Source organism: Orycteropus afer, unplaced genomic scaffold, assembly GCF_000298275.1.
Source record: "Orycteropus afer afer isolate SDZICR_OR568_19922 unplaced genomic scaffold, OryAfe1.0 scaffold00031, whole genome shotgun sequence".
Taxonomy (NCBI): Eukaryota; Metazoa; Chordata; class Mammalia; order Tubulidentata; family Orycteropodidae; genus Orycteropus; species Orycteropus afer.
Window position 1 is genome coordinate 4,371,594 of NW_006921618.1, and position 12,952 is coordinate 4,384,545.

The 12,952-nt window shown below is 44.0% G+C and overlaps 1 protein-coding gene across 1 annotated transcript in view; it reads right to left on the reverse strand.

Annotated features, from left to right (window-relative positions):
• The window catches only part of TMCO4 (transmembrane and coiled-coil domains 4), a 115,410-nt gene that overhangs the window by 23,331 nt on the left and 79,127 nt on the right, over positions 1 to 12,952 (reverse strand). Inside the window, exon 10 of the mRNA XM_042780265.1 lies at positions 10,469 to 10,555. Coding sequence (XP_042636199.1) covers positions 10,469 to 10,555 — 87 coding nt within the window. The remainder of the gene's footprint in view (positions 1 to 10,468; positions 10,556 to 12,952) is intronic.

Here is a 12,952-nt window from a genome sequence, read left to right on the forward strand (position 1 = left end):
CGTCTGTTGTACTTTGGTGAGTTGTCAGAAGAGATAACCCTGGGGAAGGTACCATGCTTGGTAAAGGAGAAGGTCAGCAAAAAAGGGGAAGACCCTCAACCAGATGGACTGACACAGTGGCTGTGATGATGGGCTCAAGCATGGCAACCATTGTGAGTTTGGTGCAGTCAGGCAGTGCTTCATTCTGCTGCACACAGGGTCGCTATGAGTCAGAAGTGACTGAAGGTACCCAAGAACAACAATTCTGCTGAAAATAAATGAAAGAGTATTTCATCATTGTTCTTAGCTCTTTGATTGCATGTTTCTAGGGGTTCTGATCTGGGGGAATGATGGTACTGTAAATGACTGCACCTGCAATGGGTAAGAATAATGAATGTTCTTTTCTAAAGGTAACTCTTCTTCATTCTCCTCCCCCAAACTCAGACAATGTGATCCAAAGTTTCATGGTAACCTTCTCAAGAAGTATCTACCACCAGCAGTATTTACAGTCTCTTGGGCCAAGCTTATACAATCAGAAAGCTCAAAGTCCCCACCCCTTTAGCTGATTCATGGTGAAGTTTAGGGTGCTCAATCTCTGGGGCACATAACCAGGGTGACTGTGAGAGATCTTAGAAACTACACATGTACCAACCACTGTTGGCCAATAGTTATTGCTGCTGGTTGCCACTGAGTTGGTTTCAACTTATGGTGCCCTTCTGTATAATAGAATGAAACATTCCCTGGTCCTGTGCCATCTTCATAATCATTGATATGTTTAAGTTCAGTTGGCCAATTACATGCCTCACATGTCTCTCATACATAGGTGTCTTGATTTTAAGATTGTATGCAAATGCTGTTGTGACTCATAGAATACAAATTCCTATTAAAAAGTCCTGGTTTTGGAGTAGCTTTTGGTCATTATGTATTTTCTTAAGTAGTAGACACTGACAGTATGACTACTATTATGTGTGGGCCTGTAAAAATGTTTGCTGTTAGAGAAGGTCCACGTACTTCAAAAGGTTGGGAATCACTATTTCACTGGAGATGGTCTGACCTGAGCATGAGAGAAACCTGTGTTTCAATCTTATTTTTGCCACTATGTGAACTGTAGTCAGTTATTTAGTAACTCCAAGTTGTAGCTTCCTCATCTATAAAATGGAGATAATATAATAATATGGACTTCCCAAGGCTGGAGTAAGGTTAGGTATACAAGGCAGTGTCTGACACATGTGCTCAGTCAGTGGCATCTGCTCCACTGTTACTCCCACACAGACCATCAACATGGCAACCCAGCTTTGGAGATGGCCTGGGCATTTATAATGAACATACCTGCTTCTATTCAGCCACTAATCACTGGCCCTGTTTCAGGTGTTCAGCAGTAGTAGGAGGTGGTAATGACTGCCAGACTATAGTGACCCCACTGGGTTTCCAAGGCTATAAATTGTTAAAGAAGCAGAATGCCCTATCTTTCTTCCATGGAGTGGCTGGTGGGTTTGAACCACCAACCTTTTGGTTAACAGCCAAATGCCTTAACCACTACACCACCAGGGCTCCTAGTAAACAGTAGCACTGGTTCTCTTTAGAACAGAGTCTCTAATGAGGAGCAGCCAAAGAACTGTCAATGATGGTTAAAAACTTCCTCATTTGCTTTTATCAAGCACGATATAGATAAATCAGTTCATATCTTGTCAACTGCCCTTATCATGCTTTCATGATAAGAGATGGCACTTTTATCACTTGGCACTCCTGAAGTCAAGAGATTGTCTTTGCTTCATAAAAAATATCAAGAGCTGAGAATGGACAGCTTTTTCACAATAATAAACTTTATTTTCTACTATAGCCTTGGTCTTGAAAATTGTACACAAATTGAGTTTTTATATAATTAAATATTTAAAAACTGTACCAAATACCAGCTCTTTAAGAGAAATCCATGGAGAATTTTTTGGGACAATGAGAGGCCCCTTTCCAAAGGGACTAATGACCTGTGATTGTTAATGTTATATGTATCAACTTGGTTAGACTATGATTCTCAGTAGTTTGGCAGATATGATGCAATCATCTTGCATTTTGTGATCTGGTATCAGCAGCCAATCAGTTGGGAAGGGAATTTCCTTAGAGGTGTGGCCTGCATCCAATATATAAATGGATGTTCTGGCAAAGCTTACTCTCTTTGCTTGACTGCATCAACACTTGACCTCCAGTTCTTGGGATATAAGCCTGCAGAAGCCTCCAACCTGCTGCCTGACCTACAGGCTTTGGATTTGTCAGCTCCTGCAATCATGTGAGCCAGCGGAGGTCTTCAGCCTATTGTCTGACCCATGGATTTGGGATTTGCCAACTCCCACAATTATATGAGCCATTTCCTTGAAGTAAATTTCTCTCTCTATGTATCTATATACGTCACTGTTTTTGCTCCTTTAGAGAACCCAGGCTAAAAGACCAACTTTAGCATCTTGCATTTTCATACAGTGGGCTTTCTTTCTTTCTTCTTCTTATTATTACTTATTTATTTATTTTTTATTGTGATTTGGGTGAAAGTTTACAAAGCAAATTCACTTTCCATACAGCAGTTCACATATACTTTGTCTCATGACATTGACTACAATTTACCCCAATGCAACAGCTCTCCTCCCACTTCCTCCCCACAGTTACCTCTTCCCTGTGTCCATCCCTCCATGCACTCCTGCCCCCTGGGCTGTCTCCCTGTGCATAACAGTGGGCTTTCTTAAAGTGAGGAAACCCTTTTCAGAGCTTTTGGGGTATTTCTAAACAGCCTTCTCTAGGAGTTACACAGCAATGCCATCTAACGGATGGAAAGGCAACACCACACACTTTCACATGCCTGTCACATTGTTAATAATGAGATTCTCCTGGGCTGCAAAGACCAAAGGAACTCAAGTTTGAGAAGCAAAAAGGAAGAATTTTCTCCTTTCTGGCAGGGGTCATGTGTGGAGTGAGAGATAAGGTATCCCATGACTGCAGGCCTAGAACACAGCTCAAAGGAAATGACATGAATTGCATTTAGACATATAATCCATTCAAAAGATGCACATGCACGTGACAAGTGCAGAGAGAGAAGCGGCAAAAGGTAGGTAGGGAGAGAGACAAAAAAGGGGGCTTTGATTATGTCCCCATGTTGGATTGAAGTTCACACCAGGAAAAATTGCTTAGAAGAGTTCACTTGGATATATTATCAGGATTGGGATGCGTTCTTTAGGGAATGGCCAAGCCTTCAAAATGAGTTCCCTCTTAACTGTCTCTCCCCTAAGAGAGTATCTCGCCTTTACTTCTCTTTTATCTGGCCACGTCAAGTGATAAAGTGCTGCTAGCATCTGGGAACCCTGAAAATTCATCTGCACCGCCTGACTTCTTGCTCTCACCAAGTCTGTCCCAGGACAAAGCAACTGGCGGATGCGATTCCATGGAAGGAAAATAAATCACATCAAGTGTGAAGGCTGCCCTCACAGAGAGGAAGAAGCCAGCTGACCAGGTCTGTTCTGCACTTTTTGCTGGTATCTAGTGACAGCCCCAGAAGTCATTTTCAGCCACATGGGTGTTTAGGGACTCAAGGGTCAGGACGTTGAGATGTATCTGTGTGACTGCACTGACAAACTCCTTTGCCTTGGTTTTATCTTGCAAACATCACAGGCAGTACTGTTGGTCTAACTTCATAGGGGCTGGGAATGAAACTGAAAAGAGAGATCTTACCACAAAGGTTAAAAACATTTTTTTTTTTTTTTTTTTTAAACAAGATTCTGGAGTTCTACTTCTTAAGCTTCTGCTTGCTCTTCCTCTTTATCATCATTATCACTGCTTATTTGGAGACGGGCTCTGGACTCAGTGTGAGGGCATAGGTAGTTCAGCAGTAGTACTCTTGCCTGCCATGCAGGAGACCTGGGTTTGATTCCCGGCTGAGACCCCTCATGTACAGCTACCACCTGGCTGACAGTGGTGGTTTGTGTGTGGCTGTGATGCTGAACAGGTTTCAGTGGAGCATCCAGACTAAGATGGATCAGGAAGAAAGGCCTGGTGATCTAATTCCAAAAACCAGTCAATGAAACCCTATGGATTGCAACAACAACAACAAAATAAAATAATAAATAACCCTTCAGGATGGCACAGGACCGGGCAGTGTTTTGTTTGGTTGTCCATGGAATCACCATGACTTGGGGCTGACTTGATGGCAGCTAACAATTGAACTAAGTGCTTTATACATATATTATTTCACTGACTCCTCACAGTAATCCTAGAGGTTACCATGACTACTTCCATTTTATGATGGGAAAACCTCACCTCAGAGAAACTACTGGAATTTGGTTATTTCTTTGTTCTCTCTCCCACTCTCCTGTCCCTTGTCCCTTTTGTGATCAAATACAATCTTGAACTGAAATACATGTCTCTGACAACCACGACATCTTCCAAAACTGTACAGTATAAACAATACGCACACTTGCAAAGATGAACATTTCCAATTGGACTGATTCACGAGACACTCTGGCAGGCTAAAATTTGCTAGAAGATTAATATCCTGAAGTGGGACCAGGTCAAGGATATGTGACCTTTTGCTTTGGTAATCCTTGGCACATATGCTAAACCACGGGTTTGGATAAATACATATTGCTAAGAAAAAGAAAGCAAGCTGCCTGAAACATGACACGCTTCCTGTTTTTTGATGGAGAGTTACAGCATACACATTGACATGTGTACTGAATTTTCCCATCAGAAAGGTTAATTTAAGTGAGTAAGCCGACATCATTTAGAAATGCAATAGCTGGTAAGCTGAAGGCTGTGAACCAGTATAGAATAAGCACTTTCATTCACATACACGCACACAGATAAATGCTGTTGCTTTTAGGTGCCTTCAAGTTGGCTCCGACTCATAGTGACCTTATGTACAACAGAAGCAGAAGTTGCCCAGTCCTGTGCTATCCTCACAAGAGTAGGTGTGTTTGAGCCCACTGTTGCAGCACTATGGCAGTCCATCTCACTGAGCTCTTCCTCTTCTTCTCCCGCCCCCCCATCCTTTACTTTGCCAAGCATGATGTCTTTCTCCAGGCCTGGTCCCTCCTGATAGTATGTCCAAAGTAAGTGAGTCTTGCTACCTTGATTCTAGGAGCATTCTGGCTGTACTTCCTCTGAGAGATTTGTTCATTCTTCTAGCAGTCCATGGGATACTCACTACTCTTTGTCAATACCATAATTCAAATGTGTCAATAAATAAAATGTCATAAATGTTCTCTCAGTTAGCTATTGTTGTGTAACAAACCACCCCACAACTTTGTTGTTGTTTGTTGTTAGGTGTCGTTGAGTCATCTCCGACTCATAGCAACCCTATTGCAGTGAATTGCTTGATGTGGCCCTTCTAGCCATTGTCCTCCATTCTGTGATGTTTTGTAAATCCCATTATCCATGCCTGTTTGGGGTGATGTGATAGTTAAGGTCAGGTATCAACTTGGCTGGGCAGCTGGTAGTAGTCATTCCCTATAATGACTGGCGATCGACTCTGTGATGGGGTTTAGGTTAATGCTGTTGGGGCAACACAGGTGGAATGTATCTTGAGTCCTGCCTTGCTGGAGGGTATAATTCAAATCACCACCGTTAGCTTCCCTGAGGGTATACCTACGAATCTCCTGGGAAGATTCGCCCTACTCTTGCTCCGGCTTTGTGTCTTGGATCATCCTCATCTCACCCCTGGATTTGGGACAGCAGCCGTCATCTGATCTGCTGATCGAGGTTCATCAAACCCCGAGAGTTGGGAGGATCCGCCAGACCTACTCACGGACCCGGAACTCACCAGCCTGCCAGCCTCCACCACTACTACGTGAGACGAACCCTTGGGTGTCTGTGAGGTGTTACAGTGAAATACAGAACCCTAAGACTGGGGAAATTATTGGGAGGAGGAGGAGTAGTTAATGTCTGAAATGATGGAGTGGCATGGTAGTTTGGACATTTGGGAAATCTTTAACCTCTGCCTCATGGGGACTGCCCTCGTCCTGATCTTTCTAAGAGAAATTGTTCAAGCACCTATGTACAGCGGAATTGCCCAGTCCTGTGCCAGCTCCACGATCCTTGCTATACCTGAGCCCATCATTGCAGCCACTGTGTCTACCCATCTTGTTGAGGGCTTTCCCCTCTTTTGTTGACCCTCCACTTCACCAAGCATGACATCCTTCTGACAACATGACCGAAGTAGGTGAGACGAAGTCTGGCCATTCTTGCTTCCAAGGAGCATTCTGGTTGCACCTCTTCCAGGACAGATTTGCTAGTTCTTTTTCTTTTTTATTGTGATTTTGGGGAAAGTTTACAGAGCTAATTCACTTTCCATACAGCAGGTCACATACACTTTGTCTCATGACATTGACTACAACGCAACAGCTCCCCTTCCACTTCCTCCCCATAGTTACCTCTTCCCTGTGTCCTTCCCTCCATGCACTCCTGACCCCTGAGCTGTCTCCCTGTGCATAAATAGCCTTTCTTTCTCCCATGATTGTTCTCTCCAAGGAGTGTATCTACTTGAAGTAAATGTTCAACTCATATGCCTATATTTTGTTTGGCTGGAAACCACAGGTGTGGGTTCAATTCCAGATCTGAAGGGCAGATAGTCTCAGTGGTTCCACCAGGCCCTATCAGACCAGCAAACCTGGTCCCCCTCCTTTTTTTTTCTCCAAATGATTTTGAATTTTGTTTCACATCGTTCTCCCTCTCTATCCAGGATCTCCTACATAGATCCTCCTCTGAGTGGTCGACAGTGGTAGCTAGGCACCATCTAGTTCTTCTGGTTTCATAGTTGTATAGGCTGTAGATCACATGGTGTCCCCAGCCACTAGGACTAATTGTTCCCATAAATCTTTGGTTTTCTTCATTCTTCTTTGCTCTAGACGAGGAGAGACCCATTGTTGCATCTAGATGGCTGCTTGCAAGCATTTAAGATCCCAGTCATTACTCGCCAAAGTAGGAGGTGGAACAATGTTTTGTGTAGTATAATATGCCAATCGAGCTTGATGTGCCCTGTGAATATGGTCCCGAGCCCACAGGTTCAACTATTCGGTCCCTCTGGGTAGCTGGCTGTGACCAAGAAGTGACTACAACTTTGTTCCTTGTCAGCTCTACTATACACCTGGGAATTCTTATAAAACATAGATTTGTTAGTTCTTTTAGCAGTCCATGGTATTTTCAGCATTCTTCACCAGCACCACAACTCAAAAGCACCGACTCTCCTTTGGTCTTCCTTATTCACTGTTCATCTCTCACATGCATATGAGGCAACTGAAAATACCATGGCTTGTGTCAGGTTCACCTTAGTCCTCAAGGAGACATCTTTGCTCTTCAGCACTTAAAAGAGATCTTTTGCAGCCAATTTTCCCAGTGCTATACGTCATCTGATATCCTGACTGCTGCTGCTGGTGTTGATTGTAGAACCAAGTAATATGAAGTCTTGGACAACTTCAATCTTTTCTTCATTTATCGTAATGCTGCTTATTGGTCCAGTTGTGAGGATTTTTGTTTTCTTTATATTGAGGTGTAATCTCTACAGTAGTCTTCAGTCTTCATCAGTAAGTGCTTCAAGTCACTCTCACTTTCAGCAATCGAAGTTGTATCATCAGCGTTATCACAGGTTATTAATGATTCTTCCTCCAATTCTGACGCCACATTCTTCTTCATATAGTCCAGCTTCTCTGATTATTTGCTCAGTGTACAGACTGAATAGGTATGGTGAAAGGATACAACTATGACACATTCCCTTCTTGATTTTAAACCATGCAATGTCCCCTAGTTCTGTTTGAACAACAGCCTCCTGGTCTATGTACATCTTAGTGGCTTAAAATAACAACCAAATTGGCTGCACAGTTCTGCTAAAATGAACTAACCAAAAAACCAAACTCACTGCCATCGAGTCAATCTCGACTCATAGCGACCCTTCCTTAGGTTTCCAAGGTGATATCTCTACAGAAGTAGATTGCCCAATCTTCTTTCCGAGGAATGGCTGGTGGGTTTGAACCACCAGACTTCTTTCTGTTAGCAGTCAAAATGCCTTAGGCACTATACCACCAAGCCAGGCAGGGTTAATCCCAGTTTTGCTCACTCATGTGTCTATGGTCAGCTGAGGGCTGGGAAGATTCAGCTTTACTTCACATAGTCCGTCATCCTCCAGCAGGCTAGCCTGAATTGTTCTTAGGGCAGTGACAAGGTTCCAAGAGAGTGGAATCCACATGCAAGGCCTCCTAAGGTCTAGGCTTTAACTAGGAGGAGCGCATTTCCTTTAACTTCTATTGGCCAATGCAAGTCACAAAGCTGGCCCAGTTTCAAAGGGTGAGGAAACAGACTTCACCTTTTCATGGGAGGAACTCCAAGGTCACATTGTAAAGGGTGTGGAGACTGGGAAGGGTGGGAATCGGGGCAATCTTTCAGATGTATGGAATGTACCTGAAACACTGTAAAGTACTGACGGCTCATGTGTACTGAGCAGGAGGTTAAAAATCCCTGACACCACCAGTGCTGGATTAATGTCTCTTTGAATTCTCACCTACTGGGGAGAATGACTGAATAGGAATGATGCCAGGTTGCTGGGGTGGCCCAGCCAGACTGTTAGCAAGCAGCTGGTTTTTAAGGATATAGTTTTGGGAGCCCTGAGTTAAGGCAGGATTCAACTAGAGAACTGGATGAGTGAGGCATGACAGAGTCCTGTAGGCAAGACCAAGGTGGGGTGGAGTGTTCAAGTGCTAGGAAGACCAAGCACCAAGATCAGACGCAGAGGGCCAAAGGCTGGACAGAGGTCACAGTGGCAGAGTTTGGAGGCTTTATCCAGTGATGATATGGGCAGCTACTGTCTACCCAGCATGGTTCTAGATGTCAAATACTTGCTAGGCAGTCTATATAATTGCACTTAATTTTCTCTTCACTGCTTTTTAAAGTACATCCTTGAGTAGTTATCTCAGCAAGTTCTAAAAAAGGTAAACTTGAGGCTGTTTTCTAAGTCTGACTACAAGCTCATCTTGAAAGCTGCTCAGATGTGTGGCCTGAGTGAAGGATGTATTTCTCCAGAGAAGTTTAGTGTCAATTTTTTTCATATGGGGCTTCTTGGACCATGCCAGCAACATAGATTTGAATTCGAAAGCCAAGTGAGGCATGGTCCTGTGATACAAATTCCCAGGGAAGACTTGCTTCTGTCCCTCCAGTCAGGGCACACACTTATTGCCCCGATTTTCTGTCCCTCCTTGTTTCTGACCTCGGGTGCTTTTCTTTATCTCTTGGGAACTCATTAGCATTTAAAGGGATACTTGCCGCATTTTATTTAGCATTTCTGGAGTATTTGTAGTGAGAGAATTTTAAGGCTAATTAGTCCATGTTATTGCTACTCCAGAAGTTCTGAAAATAGTGCTAATATTTCCCCATTGCTTGTTATTTCTCTTTTTTAAGAAAGGGGATAGGCCTCAGGCTTAGAGCCTTTGGCAGACGACAGTGACAAGCTGTATTTTAATAGCATTATTTTATTTTTGATGCATTTATTTTCTACCCTTCCTTCAACTTACAACAAATAATACTGATTTTTTTTTGAAGATAAATTTTCTTCTTAAAATGATTTAAGTCAGTATTATGAGTTGATAAAATATTAAATGGGAACATTGACAATAAATACAAATGACACAAATCATGAAGCAGTAGGAGAATGACTGTGGTCCGAAACCACGCTGTATCCACAGTGGCTACTATTACCCTGGCATGTGTCACAACTTTCTTGAGTCCACAGCTTGGCTATGGGATAGCAAGCCCGAGTCTACTTAACTTTTGATGTTCTCTGGACTAGAATGTCAGGTTCACTTCCTGATATCAGAGCTACTGTAAAAGGTGATCACATTTTAACTGGTAATTTACTTCCAAAACACCACACTCACTGCTGTTGAGTCTATCTGACTCATGGAGACCCCTCCTTGGGTTTCTGAGGCGGTATCTCTACAGAAGTAGATTCCCCAATCTTCCTTCCGAGGAGTGGCTGGTGGGTTTGAAGCACCAGCCTTCTGGTTAGCAGTCAAATGCCTCAGGCACTACGCTGCCAGAGGTCCTGATAATTTACTTAGACAGGAAAATATTCTAGGTCCAAGAGATTTCTCTCTGGTTGCTCTCTGTTTCCCATCCCCCAAGCTGTACAACTCACTTTTTATTCCATTTCTATAACAAATGACACACTGATTGCTGGCAAGCAGCAGTCAAGGCAGGAAGCACTAATAACATTGCTGGTCATAATAAATCTTTAGGACAAATTGCCACATGACCAGGCTTGCCGACCTGTGGAGCCCCCGGTTCAAGATCGATCAGTGGTCTGCATCTTTGAACATCTCTGTGAGCATGACTGTGTGTCCAGGGACCTCCTCAGCCTAGGACTCAGGCCCCCGATATAATAACTGGTGATGTCCTTAAGCCCAGGGAAAAGAGACTCCTATTAATGGCCTAACTGCCATTCTCCTTGCGCTCTTCCGAGGAGTTTCCCCACTCGGGTCTGCCATAAGGCAAGGGTCTTCCAGTGACTTCTGGGATGCTGGGGAACTCTCAAGAACAACCCAACTGAGTTCCCTTCTGTCTATTGGGGGTGGAGGAGGGAAGGCCACCTGACCCTGGTTTTGTATATAATTTTTTTTTTGTCATTTTAATAAAGATGCCTTGTCATAAATGGGATCTAATTTTCTTTTGAATTTCTTTGTCTTTTCTTATGAAGAATACTTTGTCAAACCACTTTCTCTTGAGTTATATCTGGACAAAAAAAGGACATTGAAACAATGGTACATTTTGGGCAGCTGCTGCCAGAAAGTTAAGTCTTTCTGCTCAGGTGGGCAAAACTTCAGCTCTAAACACAGGCAAGGAAGGGTCTACTCCCAGGCCTGGGATGCTGGCCATGGGAGCTGCCAGGGCACCCCTTTTTGAGTTTCCATTTCCTCATCTAGAAAATGGCCCAAGGGTCCCTAATTTGCAGGGCTGTTGGGAGGCCCACATGAAGTGGGAACACCTGGCTCATAAATAATGGTTCCTTCCCCTTTGTATCTCTGTTGTTGTGAAGTGCTGCCAGGTCAACTTCTGACTCACAGTGACCCCATGTGACAGAGTAGAATGGCTCCACATTATAGATTATAGACTATAATCTTTAAGGGCCTAAGAAAACCACGTGGAGCAGTTCCACTCTGTCACATGGGGTCATTATAGGTGAAAACTGACTGGATGCACCTAACAATAACAATCTTTTTTTTTTTTTTTTTTAAATTGTGGTTTGGCTGACAATTTCAGCCATTTTTTTTTTTTTTTCAATTGTGATTTGGGTGAAAGTTTACAAAGCAAATTGACTTTCCATACAGCAGTTCACACACACATTGTCTCATGACAGTGACTATAATTTACTCCAATGCAACAGCTCCCCTCTCACTTCCTTCCCATAGTTACCTCTTCCCTGTGTCCATCCCTCCATGCACTTCTGCCCCCTGAACTGTCTCCCTGTGCATAAGCAGCCCTTCTTTCTCCCATGATTTTTCTCTCCAAGGAGTGTATCTACCCCAGGTACATGTTCAACTCATGCCTGTCTTTTGTTTGGCTGGAAGCCACAGGTGTGGGTTCAATTCCAGACCTGAAGGCCAGCTAGGGACCATAGTCTCAGTGGTTCCACCAGGCTCTATCAGACCAGCAAACCTGGTCCCCTTTTTTTCCCCAAAATAATTTTGAGTTTTGTTCCACATTGTTCTCCCTCTCTATCCAGGATCTCCTACACAGATCCCCCTCCGAGTGGTTGACAGTGGTAGTCGGGCACCATCTAGTTCTTCTGGTCTCATGATCGTATAGGCTAAGGATTTTGCATGGTGTACCAGTTGCAAGGACTAATTGTTTCCATGAATCTTTGGTTTTCTTCCTTCTTCTTTGCTCTGGACGAGGAAAGACCCATCGTTGCATCTAGATGGCTGCTTGCCAGCTTTTAAGATTTCAGTCGCTACTCGCTAAAGTAGGAGGTGGAACAGTGTTTTGTGTAGTATGTTATGCCAATTGAGCTTGATGTCCCCTGTAACTATGGTCCCGAGCCCACAGGTTCAACTATTCGGTCCCTCGGGGTAGCTGGCTGTGACCAAGAAGTGACTATAACCTTGTCCCTTGTCAGCTCTACTATACCCCTGGGAATTCTTACAGAGCACACAAATACACTTGCAGAACCATAACAACAACAATCTTGATGGGAGCAAATTGATCTTTCTCCCATGGAGCCCGTGGGTGGATTCGAACCACCAACCTTTCAGTTAGCAGCTGAACACTTAACCATTGAGCCACCAGGACTCCTTCTTTTTATCTCTGGTGCCTGATACATGCTTATTGGGTAAAATGACAACAAGAAGGATGTAACTGGGTAGCACAGAACTTTCTCAGGCAGTAGGAGCAGCTGCTCAGTTCTGCACAAGTGGGGAATTAAAAGCTGTCAGTAGACTCTCCCCAGAAAGCCTACCCAGAGCTCAGCATGGAGGAGCCCAGGGATGCAAGAATTAGCCAATTACCCTTTTGCTCCGTGAAGGGTGTGCCTCTGAAAGCCGCCACAAGGTGGTGCTGTGATGACCACAAATGGAAGGCTTTGTTGGTGGCAGTGGTGAAAGGTGTGATGGAGTTGATTCTGACTCACAGCGACGCCATGTGACAGAGCAGAACTGTCCCGTAGGCTGTTGTCCTTATAGGAGCAGGATCGTCACGTTTCTCCTGTGGAGCGGCTAGGTGGGTTTGAACTGCCAACCTTTCAGCTAGCAGCCAACAGCATAACCACTGTAACACCCTTAGGCTCTACCCTTGAAGCTTCCAGGAAGAACATGTCCTTAAGGGGTGGGCTGGCCACACTCCGGAATGTTTCCCCCTCCCTAGGGTCCCTGGGGTGAAGCAATGAGACTAGGGCTTGGTTCTAGCCCTATCTTTAAGTTACTGTGTCAGCCTGGGCAAGTCAGTGAATGCTCAGCTGTAAAAC